The sequence below is a fragment of the Terrapene carolina genome, unplaced genomic scaffold (assembly GCF_002925995.2).
Source record: "Terrapene carolina triunguis isolate 2854851 unplaced genomic scaffold, T_m_triunguis-2.0 Scaffold42, whole genome shotgun sequence".
Classification (NCBI taxonomy): domain Eukaryota; kingdom Metazoa; phylum Chordata; order Testudines; family Emydidae; genus Terrapene; species Terrapene triunguis.
In genome coordinates this window covers 5,340,910-5,361,397 of record NW_020664393.1, presented here as the reverse complement: position 1 = coordinate 5,361,397, position 20,488 = coordinate 5,340,910, and the positions used below count along the sequence as shown (strand labels likewise).

The 20,488-nt window shown below is 45.0% G+C and overlaps 1 protein-coding gene across 1 annotated transcript in view; it reads right to left on the bottom strand.

Moving 5' to 3' along the window:
- AK9 (adenylate kinase 9) overlaps window positions 1–20,488 on the bottom strand; it is a 177,920-nt gene that overhangs the window by 46,951 nt on the left and 110,481 nt on the right. The window contains exons 27-29 of the mRNA XM_026656149.1: window positions 13,232–13,356; window positions 7,554–7,773; window positions 2,729–2,791 (exon numbers count right to left, since the gene is read on the bottom strand). Of these exons, the coding sequence (XP_026511934.1) occupies window positions 2,729–2,791; window positions 7,554–7,773; window positions 13,232–13,356 (408 nt within the window). The remainder of the gene's footprint in view (window positions 1–2,728; window positions 2,792–7,553; window positions 7,774–13,231; window positions 13,357–20,488) is intronic.

The window sequence follows — 20,488 nt, the reverse complement described above, 5'->3', positions numbered from 1 at the left end:
CCCGCTACGGCCTCATCAGGCGAGGACGAGGAGGATGCCCCCGGTGGCAAGGGGTCCAATGGCTGATCCTGCTCCAGGTGTTCCTGGAGTTGGGCATCGCCTGCCCCCTGGTCCAGGGCCTCTGCTGGTGTGGGCACTGGAGCCTCCACGTCCCTTGGAGGAGGGCGGGAGATGGTGGACTCTGGGGCCCTGGGCTCCGAACGGCCCGAGCGGGAGGCAGATAGCGGAGCTCCTTGTGCCTGATGGTAGGCCCAAGGAGTCCAGAAGGACCAATGCGCAGGTCCTTGCATAGGGTCGTCGGTCTCCTGCAAGTGGCCGGCCTCCACTGCATCAGACGAGCGCGACGCCGATCTCGACGGCCACGGCGGTGCCGAGCCCGACGCCGTCGGCACCGGATGGTAAGGTGCCGATCGGTGCCGGCCGTAAGGCGATCTGTCCCTGTGCGGTGCCGAAGAGCGGTGCCGGGATCTGGATCGGTGCCGGTAGTCCCTCCGGTGCCGGGATCCCGATCTGGAACGGGACGACGATCTCGAAGAGGCGTGGTACCGGGAGCGGCCCCTCGAGCCCGAGTGGCGCTCATACCGGTGCCGGGAGCTGCGTCTCGAGCCCGATCGGTGCCGGTCGTCGCGACGGTGCCGGGATGTTGAACGGCGCCGCGAAGAGGATCTGGGCCGCGAGTACGACCGGTGCCGAGGTGATATTCGGCGCCGGGACTCCGAGCGGCGTCGGGACCTGCTCCGGGATCTGGAGCGGTGCCGAGAGACTCGAGCTGGCGACGGTGGGCGCACCAGGGCAGGCTTGCCTCTGGACTGCAGCACGCGTGGAGCCACCGGTGCCGGGAGTTGTGACGGCGCCGGCTCCGTGAGGGCGATCAGGTCTCTCGCCGTAGCAAAAGTCTCCGGGGTGGAAGGGAGACAAGGTTCCACCACCAGCCTTGGTGGTGAAACAGTCCGCACCGGACTCAACGGCCTCGGTGCTGGAGTCGACGGTGTGGCCGCCTGCCTTTGGCGGTCCAACTGCGGACGCGGCTCTACCCCCGGCACCGGGGGAGCCGGTATCTTCACGGCAGCAACGTCACGCGCCTTGCTGGCCTTCTTATGGCCCGGAGAAAGGGATCGGCGCCGAGGTTCTTTAGGCGGGCGCGGTGCCGACGTTGGTCGGTGCCGAGCAGTCTTTTCCGCCGCACCGGTCGGGCCCGCCGGGGCGCTGCGCACCGAAGCGCTCGGTGCCGGGACAGGGCGCGCTGAGGGAGGATCCGGACTCAGAGCCGCCTCCATCAGGAGCTGTCGGAGTCTAAAGTCCCGCTCCTTTCTTGTCCTCGGCTTGAAGGCCTTGCAGATAGGGCACTTATCTGCGGGATGAGCCTCCCCAAGGCACTTCAAGCAGGAACTATGCGGGTCGCTGGTTGGCATATGCTTCCCGCAGGACGCGCACGGCTTAAAGCCAGGAGCCTTGGGCATGGGCCCGGCTGTGCGCCGGGGGGGGAAAAGGGGAAAAACACCCCCTAAACCCCCGATAACAATATTACAACTATATATATACACTACACAACTAACTAACTAAAACTTGAATAACTATATATACAACTAACTATAATAACAATAATGAGAGCTAGGGATAGTGAATAGCAGCTATGCCGCGGTTCACTGTTCCAACGACCGTCAGGGGCGGTAAGAAGGAACTGAGGGGGCGCTGGGTCGGCTGGGGTATATATCCAGCGCCATAACGGCGCCACTCCAGGGGGCTCCACAGCCGACCCACCGGGTGTTGCTAGGGTAAAAATCTTCCGACGATCGTGCACGCAGCGCGCACACACCTAACTGGAATGGATATGAGCAAGCACTCGAAGAAGAACTAGTTATTTTGGTAGTGGGAAGAAATTCATTGAATCTGGGAGCACAGTTGGGAATGCTGAAAAAAACAAACTTCTGAAGAATACCATAAATGCCTTTAATAATGAGCTTTATAAACAATGACATGAACTGAACAACTAAAACGCCAATTTATTTTTTGGAAAATGGAAGTCTTAATTAAAAAATCTAAATAAGTAACTTTTAGATTAATATTTGGAAAGAAAACACAGAAAAGCACTGTATCACGGCTTGAATGCAGTTGTAGAGTGCAGTTGTGCTAATATGACATAGAAATGTGTTTTAATTACTGTTTTCTAATGCACTGTAGCTAGCATGCTTTGCTATTGCAGTTTGACAGGGTTTTGTTACAAACAAGCTTGTTAGCTGACACCATACCTGAGAATACCCAGGAGGAGGCAAAGAGTTTGAATATAGCTCTAGTACATTTTGTAACTGTGTTGAGTATGATAACTTCACGTTTCAGCGTAACCATGGCCTCAATTCAACAAGATGCTTAAAATGTGCCTCACCTGAATTTAATGGGACTATTCATGTGCTCAAAGATAGGCATGTGCTTAAGTACCTTGCTGAATAGGAGTTCATGTTTACAAGTAATTTAAAACACAGTTATAAATATTCTGTGGACAGTCTCCAATATGTAGCTTTGTTCCCAATCAATAGTAAAATGCCTTAAATATCTGATTAAATTATAATGGAAAAAGAGAGGTTTCTGACAACTTCAGTTATAGTACTGCTACTGCATGTTACTCTAAATAAAACTTAGATATTATAATCATAGACATTTTAGATATTCCTAACACAGACCAAATCAAATATTTCTATTTTTAATTTTTTTTCCATTATATTATTCTTACCTCCTCTTTCTTTTTGGCTTGCTCTGCTAAAAGTTCTGCCCTTCTTTTGGCAATCTTCTCTTCCTATTAGTGAAAAAAAGACTTAATAAAATAACAATACTTTGAATTTCTGTAACGCCTCTCATCCAAGGAACTTAAAGTGGATCTCACCTTTTGTGACATACTAATAAGAACCAAAAACTTATTAATTTGGGACCAAACCCTGAATTCCACAGGTTATCCTTACTCAGTCCAAAACTCTCATTGAATCAACATGTCTAAAAATGAGTATCAACTTCAGGATTTATCCCTCTGTATTTATTAAGAGTGGAGCTGGTAGTATCATGTAAAGTTAAATTTGCTCAACATTTCCCATTTTAAGACCCTGATTTTAGTTGCTTATAACTTTGAAGAACTGTAACAATTCAGGCTGCAATTTTTTATGTTGGATCTCTGCCTCATTCTGCGTTTTTTGGGAAAGTGTTAAAAAAACGGGTCAGCTATAATATAATATAATAATATAATATAATAAATGCAGAATGAGGCAGATATTGATAATGCAGAATGAGAACGAGATTAGGGGAAAAAGATGTTCCACCCATGCTGAAAAAGTTCTTACAACCTTCATGTTGAGATGCTCTAGTGCTGCCATGCTTTGAAGTAAGAACCTGAAAGGGGTCAGGCTAAGTGTCTGATGTGCCTTTTATTGCTCATTCTATACATGCTCAGTAGCAACTTTTTAAGGTTTTGGCTGCTACATTCTCCAAAGATTCTGTCTGATGGGCATGCCATCCAGGGCAGCAGGGAGCTAACCTGCTATTGTGACTACCACCTGTTGTAGGCCATTGTGGTGCTGGGCACCTAAACGGAGAGTAGGGACAGTATTTTTTTGTTTCTCTCAATGCCCCCCAGCTAGACCCAGACAGCATTAAGGAGGAGGAGGAAGCTGCAGGGTAGTATTCAACTGCCTAAACTACAAAACCATATTTCCTCTTCCTGCAATCTCCTGCCTCACTTGCTAAGCACCTTCTAACTTCTACAACAAGTGAAGCAGGTGTTATACAGACAACAGCCTCATTAACTATTTAACCCTGATTAATTCTCTGAACACCATCCATCCTGTGCACTGAATGGGGAAAAATAGTATGTGATCATGCAATTAAAAATGGTCAATCTTAATTCCTAACTTTTAAGTACTTGACTTTGCAACCTTATCATTCTTTTAATGAAGTTTTGTGTATGTAATTTCCTACATTAAAAAAAACCTGAAAAAATATTCCATCATACAGAACTATAATGACTCCCGCACAGTTCATTAACAAGGTTAGAATCTTTAGATCCACAACACAGACATGTGCCACTTGAACTAACAGAGTAACTAATGAGGATGAGGCACACATTTTGTCAGCAGGATTCAAAGTGAAGTTCTGGAACAGCCTTCCAAGGGGAGTGGTGGGGGCAAAAGATATATCTGGCTTCAAGACTAAGCTTGATAAGTTTATGGAGGGGATGATATAATGGGATAGCCTAATTTTGGCAATTAATTCGACTTTGACTACTAGTGGTAAATATGCCCAATGGCTTGTGATGGGATGTTAGATGGGGTGGGATCTGAGTTACTACAGAGAATTCTTTCCTGGGTGTCTGGCTGGTGAGTCTTGCCCACATGCTCAGGGTTTAGCTGATCGCCATATTTGGAGTCGGGAAGGAATTTTCCTCCAGGGCAGATTGGCAGAAGCCCTGGGGGTTTTCCGCCTTCCTCTGCAGCATGGGGCACGGGTCACTTGCTGGAAGATTCTCTGCACCTTGAAGTCTTTAAACCATGATTTAAGGACTTCAATGGCTCAGACACAGGTTTGATACAGGAGTGGGTGGGTGAGATTCTGTGGCCTGCATTGTGCAGGAGGTCAGACTAGATGATCATAATGGTCCCTTCTGACCTTAAAGTCTATGAATCTATGAACTAAGGAATTCCAGGTTCTATTGTAGGTTCTGAGGTGAGTGTGTTCTAGTGGTTACAGATCCTTACTTCCCTGCCCTCTCCAGGCCATCCTCATCATAGTTTCCCTTCTTGGCTCTCCCTTGGCTCCTCATCTCTATACGCCCTTCCTCCCACCCTGTGTCTCCATGTTCCAGTTCCCCCCACTGGCTCTTAGTTCCAGTCTCCTCCTTCACTACACTCTAAATTCCGCTCCTCTCTATTCAGCATTTCAGTTATGCTGCTTTCTCCTCGCCCTCCTCACTGGATGGATGGATGGATGGGATAAGGAGCCAATTAGCCTATCAACCCAAGGCTGATAAAGAAGCAGGAAGGAAGTGCCAAGGGCAGGAGAGGGGACTAGGGCTGGGTTAGCCCAGTTACATGGATGCCTCAGGGGAGGGAGACCTCTGTTCCCCTCAGGTTCTGAGGGGAGGGCCAAAAAGTGCAGGTGGTGCTGTAAACAGTCTGTTGCATGGGTTTGTGGTGGAAATGGTGGAGGGAACTTAAAATAAAAGGGTATAGTGAAGGCACAACTATTGGAGTCCATGCAGTTTCTGCAGGGAAGAAGGTGGTAGAGGAGCCACGCCCCGTTACATGTAGTATTAGAAATGTCATGAAATTTTATAGTGCAAAGTGCAAGGTCACACCTTTAGGGAGTAACAAGAAGAATTTTGCCAGCAGCTGGGGACATATCAGTTGGAAGAGACGAAACACCTCGGTGTATTGATCGATCACAGGGTGACTATGAGCTACCAGTGTGAGGGAGCCATGAAAAGGGCTAATGCAATTGTAGAATGCATCAGGCAAGGTATTTCCAGCAGAGATAAGGAAGTGTTATTACAACTATACAAAGCACTGGTGAGACCTCATCTGGAATACTGTGTGCAGTTCTGGTTTCCCATGTTTAAGAAAGATGAATGCAAATTGGAACAGGTGCAGAGAAGGGCTACTAGGATAATCAGAGGAATGGAGAACCTATCTTACGAAAGGAGACTTAAGGAGGTTGGGTTGTTTAGCCTAACCAAATGAAGGCTGTGGGGGGAAATATGATTGTTCTCTAAAAATACATCAGAGGAATAAATATCAGGGAGGGAGAAAAGTTATTTAAGTTAAGGGCCAATGTTAGCACAACAACAAATGGATATACACTGGCCATTAACAAGTTTAGGCTTGAAATTGGACAAAGGTTTCTAACCGTCAAAGTAGTGAAGTTCTGGAACAGCCTCCCAAGCGTAAATGGTGGATTCTCTGTAACTTGAAGTCTTTAAATCATGATTTGAGGACTTCAGTATCTCAGCCAGAGGTTATGAGTCTATTACAGGAGTGGGTGGGTGATGTTCTGTGGCCAGCGATGTGCAGGAGGTCAGACTAGATGATCACAATAGTCTCTTCTCACCTTAAAGTCTATGTACATCTATAATTTATCGACCTTGAAAAGTAACATAAGTTCTATGTGCTAGTGTGAATCATGATGCACTAAATAGATCAAGGTTCTCAAACTGTTTAACATTCAGCCCTTCTTTTATCAAAGTTTATAATCTAAGAAGGGAAGGAGTCTGGACAGTAATAGGGCACGGATGGCCATTCTCTTTATTCCTGGTGATTAGAGCCAAAGCGAAGTCTCCATCTGTGACACATGGGAAAGGCATGCATTTTTGTATGCATTCAAGCTGAAAGTATCACACTGACAATGACATTATCACACACACTCATTGGCAGACGAGAATCAAAAAGTCAAAAGACAGAATAGAATAACATGATTTGATGTTTTTTAAAATCTCATGATTTTGGGGGCCAACATCCTGATTTTTGACCTCTTGAGGTTGACAGTACTGCATCTCCAAACCTCAAAGATGAGATTTTTAGAGCAGAGCTCTAACTTTTGACAACTGCTGGAGCAGAACTTTTACTTCTAGCAGATGAGGATCTCCAGGGCAAAGGAAAACCCCAGTCATGCCCTTTTCCTCTGGATAGACCCCTGTACTAAGGCCTGAGAGGGGGATGGTATAAGCATAACTCTGACCACTTCAGAATTGTTGTACTTGCCTCCGGTGCTCCCCGTAGGACTATGAAGTTCTGCTTCATCCCCCAATGCAGAGATCTGCCTAAATGGTATAATCTAACTGAATGATTCCCCTTCATCCTCAAATGTCCTGTTATGGCTGAGCACCCTAGCAGGGGTTAACATCCCTTTTCCCCTCTCAGGTCCCTAAGAACCCCACAACGGGTTCTCTTGCCTCAATAATACCCTTCCTAGGGGCCAGTTTATTACAAAAACATACTGCGAATAATTCATAATAAAAGTCCAAAAAACAAAGTCTGCCTGCCACTTCCAGTGCATAGTTGTTAAAATCCTATGACAGACAGTCTGTCAACATAGCACATACCACTCTCTGGGGTTTTCCACCACACCTGGGTTCTTCTTCAGTCCTCTCCCATCCTTCTGCCAGGACAGCCACTCCATCTCTTCCAGCTGTAGTATATCCCTGTTCTTCGGAGAGGATCTTCCCACCACCGCCAACTCTCTTCTGGGACTTCATCCTTACCTGGGGAGTATCCCCTTCTCTCCCCCAGCCCTCTGGCTCCAGTTCTCCAGCATGGAGGTAAGCTCCTTCACTGCTCCCCTGCCTTCAGCCCTCTCCGACCCTCAGCTCTGGCTCTCCAATTTGGGGAGGTCAGCCAGCAAACCCCTCTGATGTTCAGCCTTCCTTCAAGGACCTCTATCCTCTATGATTCTCCATGATCCTTTATAGCGCCAGGTGCTGCCCCGCTGTATTAATTGACCACCTGAGGTGGCACAGGAGATTGAGGCCTCCTTGTAACACTAATCTAAAATGTGTTTGTTACTGAAAGAATAAAACCTACCTTTATTTTTTCTTTCATGTCTTTCAGCTTCTTCTTATTTTCCATTTTTTTATTTTGTCTATCCCTCCATTTTTTCAAACGTGGAGGAAGAAGACGATCAGAAATGTCACTTTCTTCCACTTGGATAAAAACTGCAACATCAGGACAGAGTCCTCGCTCTGATAAGTACTGGGCCTCCTCAAATGTACGAGGGAAACCATCTAGTATAAATCCTGTGGATCTGATTGGAAACAAAGATAAAGATGATGTACTTCTAAAGTAATCTTTTACCACACAGAAAATTCAGTGAGTGAATGGCAAAAAGAAAAAAAAAACATTTACTATTAAAAAATCCTTTTAATAAATTTTAAAATGTCATCATTTTTCCTCTCAATTTCTTGCAATTCCCTCTTCAGGCTGGTCTATATGGTGCAGCAATGTGCATTCAAATTTGTGAATTCAAATGTGCACTGAGTTGCACACTAATCTTGCTGGCACACACTAAAAAGTTCCCTAGCGAGTAGACAAGCCCTTAGAAAACTAGAAGCAATTTTTCACTTTTTATTTTATTTATTTTATTCTGCTTAGCAAAAATTGTCTTTCCCTCTGTATTTTGAATGGCGCAGAAATCAAATGCCCATTTTGTTTATGAGTAATTTCAGCTAGCATTGTGTCTAAAAGAGCTTTGTGTGCCTGCATCTTCAATTTTGCTAGTGTGGCTCTGAAAATAGTGTTTGTTAGCCACTGCTGTAGAATCATAAGTGGGGGCACAAATCATTGTTTTGGTATAGTCTGTCATGTGAAGTTTGTTAGCTGATGATTTCCTTTCAGGGAATGACCTCTCCCGCAGTCCATGACATGGACTACACCTCTCTGCATGAGCTAAACCTCTCTCCCCACAAATACTGGAGTCAGTTCAGACTTGTCTATGGAACTCCAGGTCCTGGTCATACTCCTTACATCTTCATACTTGATAAGTACTTCCAAAGCTGAATTTTGTGTTTCTGTACTTCTTCTTATTAGATTGAATATAAGAGTAATATTTCATATATATGGGCTTTGATATAGACAAAGCACTTATCTTAAGTGATGCAGATGGCAGGAAAGGTCAGACTCGGAAAGGAAACTTAATCTTTTGCCCAGTCAGACATTTGGACAAAAGTAGGAAGGAAAGATAAATAGCACAGTAGGACTTCCCTCAAATTAGTAGTATTAAAATTGTTTCTGGACCTCATTTGGAGTCTGTCCTGTTGAAGGATGATTTTACAGAGGAATGAAGTCAAGCTTATAGTGCTTTTTTGAAAAAAGGTTGATGGATGACAAGGCTTTACAGACTTCCTTTGTGGAAGCTAGCACTCTTTCTGCCTAGGATACCTCTGTGGAAAGTATTGAGTGGGCTCTGATATTTTCTAAAATTACTTTATCTATGCACAAATATGCTTTTGTGCCCAGCATGTTTGGCGGGGGCAGCACAGAACACCACATCAGCCAAGGATTGCCCCATGCTGGCAGAAACCTCAGCTTCATATTTAAGGCAGATGTAAGACCCCTTTGTGTTGGCAGAGTGGTGGAAAGGGGCTACAGAATGGGCCAGGGTCTGACCCAGTGTTTTTCTGAATTGATAGATTCTCCAACATTATCTTTTAATAGTTCGTCTTACATTAGGCATGTGTCATGATTTCTCTATATGATGTTGAGGCTTTCGGCAAAATGAAAGAATTATTTTCTCCTGAGGAATGGGAGAAATATTTAACACTGACTATGAATGATTCTGGAGCATGGAGAACAATCTTTCCTTGTGGATGGTGGAGCAAGTGATAGAATCATATAAATGTAGGGCTGGAAGAGACCTCGAGAGGTCATTTCATGTCGCACAAGAATGGAGATTTCAGAGACTTTTCTTGCCAACATGACTTCAATCAGGAGACATGTTTATGGAAAGAAAATGCAAGGAATTAGATGCCATCAGTTTGAACAGATGGGTCACAAGACCTTGCAGCACTATAGGCAGATCCTAGATAGGGAAGATAAGCCCAGGTGTTGCTTTGGATACACATGCTGCTTTAAGGGACTTAGTTATTATTGGGTGATCTTTCAGAGTCTTTAATGAGTCTACATTTATGTCACTATTTAATGTCAAGATGTCACATGTGATGGTGGGAAGTTTTAGGTCCAGAACAGTGCGATGGTTCTCAGGGTACCCAGGATTGTGAGTCACCTTGTTACCCCCTGCCAGCAGTGGGAGGGAGTCTTGCTTGTGCTTACTTGGGTGTCAGCTCTCTGATACCACCAGCCTGTTAGCCCCTCAAGCATTCTCCTCTGGGAAACACCAGCCTTTACTTTGCCTTGCAGATTAACAATAGATGCAGCCCAGTCCCCAAGTCCTTTTGAAGCATTCCCTTGTAATGTCCAGCTCCTTTTCCACTGAATACTCAGTGATATCAGATCTGCTGTCCCCAAAGGAACAATATGTACCCCGCTTGTATGATCACAGCACTGAGACATGCATCCGACGAAGTGGGCATTCACCCACGAAAGCTTATGCTCCAATACATCTGTTAGTCTTAAAGGTGCCACAGGACTCTCTGTTGCTTTTTACTGATCCAGATTAACACGGCTACCCCTTTAGCACTGAGATATGTGTATAGTGAAAACAAGGATATGTTTAGTACCAAAGATTCAAGCAACAGTGAGTAAAGATATTGGGAACAAAAGGTTACATATAAAACAAAATCATAATATACTTTCTAGAGACTAAACTTAACCTATAGGTTAACCTGTCTAAAGAAGTCTGTTTCATCCTCAAACTCCTCTGCACCATTTTCAACCAAGGTTGGCAGAGAGCCTGTTTTCATGAATGTAAACACACTGCTTGTTTACTTCCTAAGTATAGGGTTAGGGGGTGTCTCCTTTGCCTTCTACTTATACTCCCCAAAGTTTTATCTCTGAATACAGACCCATGGCTTGTTTCCTTCCCTGTTGATGTCACACTGCTCCATTGACGTCGTATGTAAATAGTTATCCATTGTGTTAGCTTACAGTACTTAAGACCTCATGACATTCTTTGGTAAACCAGAATGTATGCACCAGAATCAGGACATTCCTGTAACCCTCTATCAGTTGGCATTAAGGGGATCTTGGGTCACCGACAGCTGAAATATTTTGTTTCCTAGGGCTGATCTTTCTATTTTGACACTAGTAGGAAAATTTTATTCAAACCCATGTGTAAACTGAGAAGCCAGAAGTTCTGCTTGAGACTAAAACCATTTTTTTTTTTTTTTTTACAGAGCATCCCATCTTGTTTAGGGCTTGCCTCTCAACTGCCAAGCTCAGTAGTCTGGGCTGACATGAAAGAGTGGGGCCAGCCATGGAACAGGAGATTTTGTCTTCTGAAAAGAGGGAGTGGAGACCTCTGTGACATCTCCACTAGGTCTGAGAACCACAACCCCTTTGTGACCAATCAGGGAGGAGGAGAATGATAGATGCTTCCTTGCTTCTTATCTTCTGAATAACAGTTCCCATTAGCAGAACAATGGGAAAGAGGGATGGGGGGTGCCCAAGAAACCAATTCTGCCATCTATGATGCAGAGTGTCCATTTCCTTTGATCTTTGTCTGGTTTCCCTGGTGAAGAAGGGCCTTGTCTTTGCATTTTCATTGGATGTGAATAGATCCATCTGGGGCTGACCAAGATCTGTTGATATCAACTGGAAAATTTCTTGGTTCAGGAATAATTCTGAGTTGTCTATCTCCTGACGGCTGAGTCAAACAGCTTTTGTGTTCCATGTCACCTTTACGTGGCTTGCCCTGATGGAGGCTAGATGACCATGTGCCTAAAAAGGACTTGCATTGCTTTGGCATTCACGTGAGAACTTCTTGTGCCCCCTAATGATTTAAGTATGCCATGGTCATCATGTTGTATGGCAGATCCAGGATGGACTGTTTCCTCAGCAAGGCCTCATTTGATTATAGCAAACTTTAAGTCAAGAAAAATTTTGGACTTAAAGCCTGATAGCATACTTTCAAAAATGCTGTCAAAGTTATCCTTGGTGTAACTTAAATGAGGCCTTTTTTAACTTACTTTTGCTGCTTCATAAATTTAACTAAGGTTGTACCTGATTAAAATGTAGTTCTAGTCTTGAAACTTCCAAGATAATGAACCAGATAATGAGATACTCAGAGAGTCATAATGTCCTTGAAGTTTCCCTGCTGCCCAAGGAACGGTGAAAACTGCACTGGCTCCATACTTGGCACAGTACATTCCCCAACACAATGGTACATCTACACTGGTCAGTATGTTGAGTGGGCAAAGCCAAGGATGCATCCAGTCCATATATCATTCTGACCTTCTCTGTCCAACTGTGTGAGGGGGTGGCAATGTACTGGTTCTGTGGAGCCTGTTCCCATCCATCACTGCTACCCAACATACAGATAGCTAGTTTAAGGATGTAAGGAGGAACCTTGTGCTCCTTATTCCCCTGGGCTAATCAGGCTACAATTTGGCCCCAAAAGAAGTAGAAGGCCACACAGAACTGGGCTCATAAACTGCATATAATTTAGCTTGTCAAACTGTTGGATAATGTTAAAGCAGAAAATTGTGAGAGAAGTACTGGGCAAGTTGAGAAAGTGGAATATGTTCTTGTTTTACAGGAATTTTAAAAAAAGTTTTCAAACCACCATTATTTTTTCTTCATTTGATTGTGAACAGTCTAAGAACATTTTCCTCCTCTTTGTAATCTTTTAATATACTAAGAAAAATCTTGTTGGCATTTGTAAACTGTAAAAGTTACAGGTATATATTTGGTTAAAATTAAAATTTAACTTTTAACACATGATGCTGCAACTCCTTGCACGTGTGTGGACTGGGTGGCCTGCACAAATGCAGCAGCATACTACATGTAAGCAGTTGTGGGATGGGAGCCCAAGCCCTGGTCTACACTTTGGGGGGAGGGAGGGAAATCGACCTAAAATATGCAACTTCAGTTACGAAAATAGCGTAGCTGAAGTCAACATATCTTAGTTCGACTTACCTCGTGTCCTCATGGCGCGGGATTGACTGCCGCTGCTTCCCCGTCGACTCCGCTTCCGCCTCTCGCTGCGGTGGAGTTCCGGAGTCGACGGCAGAGCGATTGGGGATCGATTTATCCGCGTCTACACTAGACGCGATAAATCAATCCCCAATAGATCGATCACTACCCGCCGATCTGGGTACTACCCTATCCGGCGGGTAGTGAAGACGTACCCCAAGTCTGAAAACTTTCTCTGAGATAAATCTTTTCCTTCTATGTCCAGTACTTTATGAAATATGTCATCTAATCATTCTTTCTCCAACAGGATTGTTTATGAAATCTCATTTAAATACTGTTTATCACTTCCGTTCCTGTCCACTTTAGCCTTCTAGAAACAAAAACATAAAATTAACACTAATATGTTCTCACTAAATCCTACTTATCCTTTTTTGAGAGACTGAGATGTTTTAGGATGGTTTAATACTTTATTTCGTAACTACTAAAGTGAATATACTTTATTCTTAAATGTATAGGCGTATGCTGGTATTGCACGATATTACATATCCAATGGATTATCTATTGCATGTTATTCATTACTTATCTACAATTTGTGGACTTAGTATTGCAAAAATTGAGTTTATTAAAAGAAATTAAACAAAAAGATAAATAATTCGATGTCAATAATAAGTTACCGGATTGGCTCCTTTGTCCACCACTCAGGAACAATTTTATCAAGCACTTCTGGTGTCAATGCCTCATTATCTACTATGTTCGCTTTGATTATTTCTTCCTCATCAGTTAACACCACTTCCTTCATCTAGATAGACACAAAAGACCATGAAAAAATTAATATCTATACGTTGCTTGACAATGACATTGCTCTTTGACTGACCTAGAAGATTAGATAATGCATTTCAGGTACAGCTTTTATTCAGTTAAGTTCAGCAGCAATAAAATAATCTAGTTCATTACATTTTGTTGTATGTTATTTTACATACAATTTTAAAAACAGAGTTGGTCAAACATTTCTGAATTTTGATTTTTCAACAAACAAGAAACTAAATTTAAAAACAGGATGTTTTTGGTGAAAACTGGCATGAAACATGCATGATGTTTTTGATCACCTATACAGATAGTCAAAATTTTTTGAAACATTGACAAAAACAAATGATGAATTTTTTTCTAATTTTTCTACCAGCTCTAATTAAGAAACAGAGTTTAGTTAATTTATGGAAAATGGGAGGGGTATGAAGACAGTGTGCTAGATGCTTGGCCCAACCAAGCTTTGCTCCATGGAGGACCTGAGAAGCAGAGACAAAGATGGCCCTAATTCCTTTTTACTTCCCCCAATTTACGGCAACTTCAGAGTTACTGTAAACTGTGCCCCATTCCACAGTCCCCAAGGATCCATTCCAGCCACTGGGGATCACCAGAGCATAACTAGCTCTGATCTAGCTAAGCCACAGTTCAGAGGTGGTATAGGGCAGTGATTCTCAAACTTATTTGATTGCACTCCTTTATTTGATTGATCCACTTCAGGTGTCTTGACGCCCTGTGCTTGTAATAGGATATTTGTGGTAGCAGTGCCAGGTTGGACCACACATGTGCTGTAGCTGTCTCGCACCACTCTGAGCAGTTACATAGTGGTATGCAGTCAACTGTCCCCATTCCATCTCTACCTCAGAGAATCAGACTGAAACTCTGAAGTAGAAGGGAGGAGAGAGGATAGTGGAACACCCACAGGGACAACCATCTCGAAGCACCTCAGTTACTGCACAAGGTGAGTAACCTTCTCTTCTTCTTCGTGAAGTGTACCTGTGGGTGCTCCACTTTAGATGACTGTTGAGCAGTGCCCCTCAGTGGAGTTGATCTACTGACAGTGGATAACACCGTAAGTCAAAAGTGAGGATCTGATGCTGATTATTCTGTAAAGCACAGTGTTTAGTGAAAGTATGGACTGATGCCCAGGTAGCTGCTCTGCAAATGTCAGTGATAGGCCACCGATGCTGCCAGTGCTCTGGTGGAGTGTGTGCGAACTCCCGGTGGATGTTGTAGATTGTTGTTTTGATAGCACAAATGGATACATACTGATATCCATTTGGATAGTCTCTGTTTTGAGATGGTTTGACCATCAAGTATTCTGTTATGGAAACAAATAGTCTAGGTGATTTTATAAATGTTTTTGTTCTTTCAATGTAGAAAGCTAGTGCTCTGAGAACATCCAATGTATGGAGTGAGGCCCCCCTCCCATCCACATGTGACTTAGGAAAAAATAGAGGTAAGTAAATGGGTTGGTTTAAATGAAAGGGGGAGGCAACTTTGATTATGAACTTAGGATGCAGTCAGAGGATTACTTTATCTTTAAAGAATGTTGTATAAGGTAGGTGTGCCATTAGGGCACCTAATTCTCCCACCCATCTGGGGGACGTGATGGTAATGAGGAAAGCCACCTTCATGGATAAGTGAAACAAAGAGCAAGTTGCAAGGGGTTCAACTGGCTTTCCCATGAGTCCGCGTAGAACAAGGTTGAGGTCCCACATGGGTGTAGAGTTTTATTGTGGGATAAGTGTTTTCAATGCCTTTAAGGAAGCATTTAATCATCGGGTGAGCAAATATAGTGACCCTGTCCACTTTGTCATGGAAGGAGGTAATGGCAGCCAAGTGTACTCTTATGGAGCATGTGGATAGCCCCAATTTTTTAAATCCTAGTATATAGTCCAGGATCATTGGTAGGGGGGAAAGACTGTGGCAAGATCTGTTTATCTTGGCACCAGGTGCAGAATCATTTCCACTTATGGATATATGTCTTTCTTGTACTTAGTCTCCGACTGTTCAGTAATATATCTTTTACTTCCTCAGAACAGGCCTTCTCGACTCCAGACAGCCATGGAGTAACCAGGGCTTGAGGTGGACTACTGCGAGGTTGGGGTGACAGACGCGTCCTGCATCTTGTGATAGAAGGTGAGGTACTAAGGGAAGGGTTTGAGGTGGTTTCACTGCCATCTGATGCAAGTATGGGAACCACGTTTGTCTGGGCCTCGTGGGTGCAATGAGAATGACCCTGGGTTTGTCCTGCTTGATCTTGTAAATGACTCTGCTTAGGAGTGGGGTCAGAGAAAATGGGGCTTCCCATTTTATGAGGATTGCATCGCCTAGGGAGTGGTGTCCCAATCCCGCTCTGGAGCAATATTGTGAGCATTTGACATTCTGAGCTGTTGCAAATAGATCTATGTCGGAAAACCCCCATAGTTTGAATATGGACTTGAGAATTCTGGGATCCATCTCCCACTCATGGGTTTGTGAGAAATCCCTGCCTAGTAGATCTGCTGTTGTATTTTGACCTCCTGGCAGATAGGATGCTGATATCTCTATGTTGTTGGTGATGCACCAGTTCCAAAGGGATATTGCCTTTGTACATAGGGAGTATGATCATCCTCCTGCTTCACGGTTTATATAAAACATGCCTGCTATATTGTCTATGAGGATCTTGATGGCATTGTTCTTGACTAGAAGGAGAAAGTGGTCGCATGCATTTCGGACTGCCCTTAGCTCCAGTAAGTTTATGTGAAGGTTGGACTCTTCTGGGGACCAGCGGCCTTGGACCGTATTGTTGAGTAGATATGCCCCCCCAACCTATTAAGGAAGTATCTGTTGTGATGGTCATGGTTGGAGTTCTTTTTTGGAAAGAGACTCCTGAGCAGACGTTGTTTGGTTGTGTCCACCATGTTAACGAGTCTTTTACTCTGCATGTCTGTTGAGAGAGTCTCCGTGCAGTATATACACCTGGGGCCGGCAACCTCTGGCACGTGGCTCGCCAGGGTAAGCACCCTGGCAGGCCGGGCCAGTTAGTTTACCTGCCACGTCAGCAGGTGCGGCCGATCGCGGCTCCCGCTGGCCGCGGTTCGCCGCTCCGGACCAATGGGGGCGGCGGGAAGCTGCGGCCAGCACATCCCTCAGCCCACGCCGCTTCCCGCAGCCCCCATTGGCCAGTCGGCCGTCGGCCGAACCAGCCAACGCGGCAGGTAAACAAACTGGCCCAGCCCGCCAGGGTGCTTACCCTGGCAAGCCGCATGCCAGAGGTTGCTGACCCCTGATATACACTGTTCGAAGCCGGGCCTGCAAGCATCTCATGTGGAATTTGGCATGCTTGACAACAAATGTTGTTGCTGACATGTGCCCCAAGAGTTGTAAACATGTTCTGGCGGATGTTTGTGTGCTATCCCTCATCATTGAAATTAGATTGAATAGGGTGAGGAAGTGTTGTTGGGGTAGCATTGCTGTTGCTGTTAGACAGTCGAGACAGGCTCCTATGAATTTCAATTTTTGGACAGGAACCAGTGTGGACTTTTGCGTGTTTATTTGCAACCCTAGGTTCGTGAAAAGGGTTATTGTGCTCTGCATGGCGTTTATCACTTCTTGCCCTGTTGGTGTCCATAGGAGGCAGTCGTCCAAGTATGGATATATCATTACTCCATGTTTGCGTAGGTGAGCTGCAACAACAGCAAGAACCTTGGAAAAAACTCTTGGGGCAGTGGATAGGCCGAAGGGTATTACTCTGTACTGGAAATGCTGTTTCCCTAGTGTGTATCTTCTGTGTGATGGGTAGATGGTAATATGAAAATAAGCGTCCTGAAGGTCAGGGGCCGAGAGCCAATCTCCCTTCTCTAATGCCGGAATTATTGTGGTTAGAGTCACCATTTTGAAACGTTGTGTTCTGATGAATTTGTTGAGTTTTTGTAAATTCAGGATGGGAGGATGCATCCCCACCTGCCGGTCTTTTTCAGAATTATAAAGTAAGGGTTGGTCCACACTAAGCCCCCAGTTCGAACTAAGATACGCAACTTCAGCTACGTGAATAATGTAGCTGAAGTCGAAGTATCTTAGTTCGAACTTAAAGGTACTTACTGCGGGTCCACACGCGGCAGGCAGGCTCCCCCATCAACTCCGCCTACTCCTCTCGCGGAGCAGGATTACCGGCGTCGACGGCGAGAACTTCTGGGATCGATTTATCGCGTCTAGACAAGACGCGATAAATCGATCCCAGAAGATCGATTGCTTGCCGCCGAACCAGCGGATAAGTATAGACGTACCCTAATATGAATAACCTCTCCCCCTGTGTTGTGATGGTACAGGTTCCACAGCACCTAATTGTATGAGGTGGTTTATTTCCTGTTGTAACAGGTGCTCATGAGACGGGTCTCTGAAGAGGGCCGGGGAAGGGGGGTAGGTATGTGGGATAGAAATAAAGGCGATAGAGTAGCCCTTCTGGATAATCTCTAAAACTCATCTGTCTGTCATGATGGTGTTCCAAACTGGGTAGTATGGTGACAGATGGTCTCCAAATGGACAGGAACCATTTTTGGAGTGTGGAGGTCTCATGCCCTCGACCACACCTTCAAAATGTTTGTCTAGAGGTGGATTGATGAGACACCAAAGGCTGATCTTGGTTCTGCTGACGTCTGTTCTGTCTTTGTTTACTCCATTGGTTGTACTGTCTTCGGGGCTGAGAGTATGGCGTAGAACAGAATCACTTATTGTAAAACCTGCTCTGTTTGTTTTTGTTTGCAGGTATGTAAATGCCAAGAGTTTTTAAGGTCACCCTTGAATCTTTTAGGGTGTGTAATGAGACAAAGGTTTTGTCTGCAAATAGTTTCTGTCCCTCGAAGGGTAAGTCCCTGATTGTTGCCTGGGACCTCCCTTGGGAATCCAGAGAGGTGGAGCCATGATGCATGATCATGGATGTCATGAGTCTGCAGAGTCCAAGGAGGCCCGGAGGGCTGTCCTGGCGATGAGAGACCCTTCAGAAATGTTTGCCTTGTACTTTTTTTTTTGTCATCTGGTAAATTTTCAATAAAAGTTGACAATTTGGAGAACAGATTGTGTGTATATTTGGCTAGCGGGGCCACATTGTTGGCTATGAGGAACTGAAGTGTAGCTGAGGAATAAGCTTTCCACCTGAAAAGGTCTAGCCTTTTCCAATCCTTATCGTATGGGGTTGTTCGGGACTGGTGTTGTTTCCCCCTTTGGGTGACTGTCTCCACTACTAAGGAAATTGGTGCGGAGGTGTGTAAATAGGAACTCAGCCCCTTTTGTTGAATGTAATATTTTTTGTTGGACCTTTTACATGAGGGTAGTGCTGTAGCAGGTGTCTGCCAGATTTTTTTTGCAGGCTCCATGATTTCGTCATTAATTGTCAGAGCTATATTTGCCGATGGGGATGCCTGGAGTATGTCTGTGACCTTATGTTGGGCTTCTGGTAGCTGTTCTAGTGAAATGTTTAGGGATTTGGCTACCTTTTGAAGAGGTCCTGAAAGTATTTGAAATCATCCCCTGTAGTGGCTGGTGGTGGTATTATGGTTTTGTCCAATGACGACGAAAAGAGGTGAGTAGGCGACAAGTGTCATGTTTGGCTGTGTCTTCAGGTTCCTCAGTGTCTTCCTCCTGTGTTTCTGAGGGTGCTGGGACAGTTGGTGAAAGGGCTGATCTGGACCTAGGCGGGTTAGGGGGCTTGTGGTTTTGGGCCGTAGACTTTGCTCATGGATCCCAATATGACCAGTTAGGTGGGACTGGTATGGGAGCGGTGCCCAGGGGTTATCATACCATCCTTGTATATCTGCAGGTGGTTGGTGATGAGATGGTCCTGGCTTGGGTGAGGAATGGCAAGGAGTATATATTACTACATCATCCTCTTCTTCCTCATCACTGGAGATAGGTGGCGCTGACCTGCAGGGAGTAGTCAACTGGTTTGGTACTGATCTAGATGGGGTGCCCTTGATGCCGAGTAGAGGAGATTCAGGCATTGAGGCCACTCTCAGGTCTGCATGCCTCATGAATTACTGCAGAATCGTGAGGCTTGATGCCAGAGATGGCAAGGTGGACAGCCCGGGAGCATGAGTTGAAGCTGCCACTGCCGAGTATTTAGAGCTGTGTGGCGCCATTGTACCACTCGGTGCCGAGATCTTCTTCGGCTCAATGGGTGCCGAGATGGAAGGTTTCACTTTGCTATGTGAACGTCCATTACGGCCTGCCCGCATAGGGTCTTTAGCTCTTCAGGAACTCTCAGTGCTGGATGTTTCTGGTGCCTCGCAGTCCGGCGGTCTCGGTGCCATCAGTACCGGGGCAGATTTTTCAGTTGGAGATCGCTTTCTTTTAGGCAATTCTTGGTGCGAGGATGTCTGCGACCTCCTTCCGGTAGCATTTCTAGAAGTAGGCTCCTTGGCAGCTGTTGTTGAAGCGGAACCCCTGTCAGAGGCTGCCATTAGTGACCGTTGGCCAGGGGGTGACCTGGACTTGGGATTGGAGGTTGTCCTTAGGGATTTCTCCATCATGAGGAATGTCAGTTGGAAATCCCTGGCTTTTCTTGTCCTAGCTGTCAGTTTTCTGAAGCGTGGGCACTTTTGAGTAATGTGTGTCCCGCCAAGGCAGTGGACACTGAGACCATCAGAGACTGGTATGGATAGTCTGCAAGTAAGGCAGCATTTAAAGCCATGTGAGCCAGACATGCCCGAGAGAGTTGGTCTCTTTGAGAAAAAAATAGGGTAAACCTTGTTTGAGGCTAAGGCTGTACACCTACCAGGGAGGGAGGGGTAGACATGGAAGGAAAAGGATTTTTTTTTTAATTTTAAAGAAATTAGAGTAAGGCAAGGGGATAGGGAAACTAACTACAATTAAGCTAACACTATCACTATAAACTATCTACTATAAGTCTTATATGAGGTCAGAGAGGGCACTGCTGATCACTCCGATTCATGCCAAAGGCGATAGAGAAGGAACTGGGGATGGTTGGCTGCGCATCGCTATGTAACTGCTTGGAGCAGTGCGAGACAGCTATGGTGTGTACACGGCCCAACTGTGCACTGCTACCATAAATCTCCGATTACAAGCGCAGGGCGTCAAGACACCTAAAAAGCAACAAAGAGTCCTGTGGCACCTTAAAGACTAACAGATGT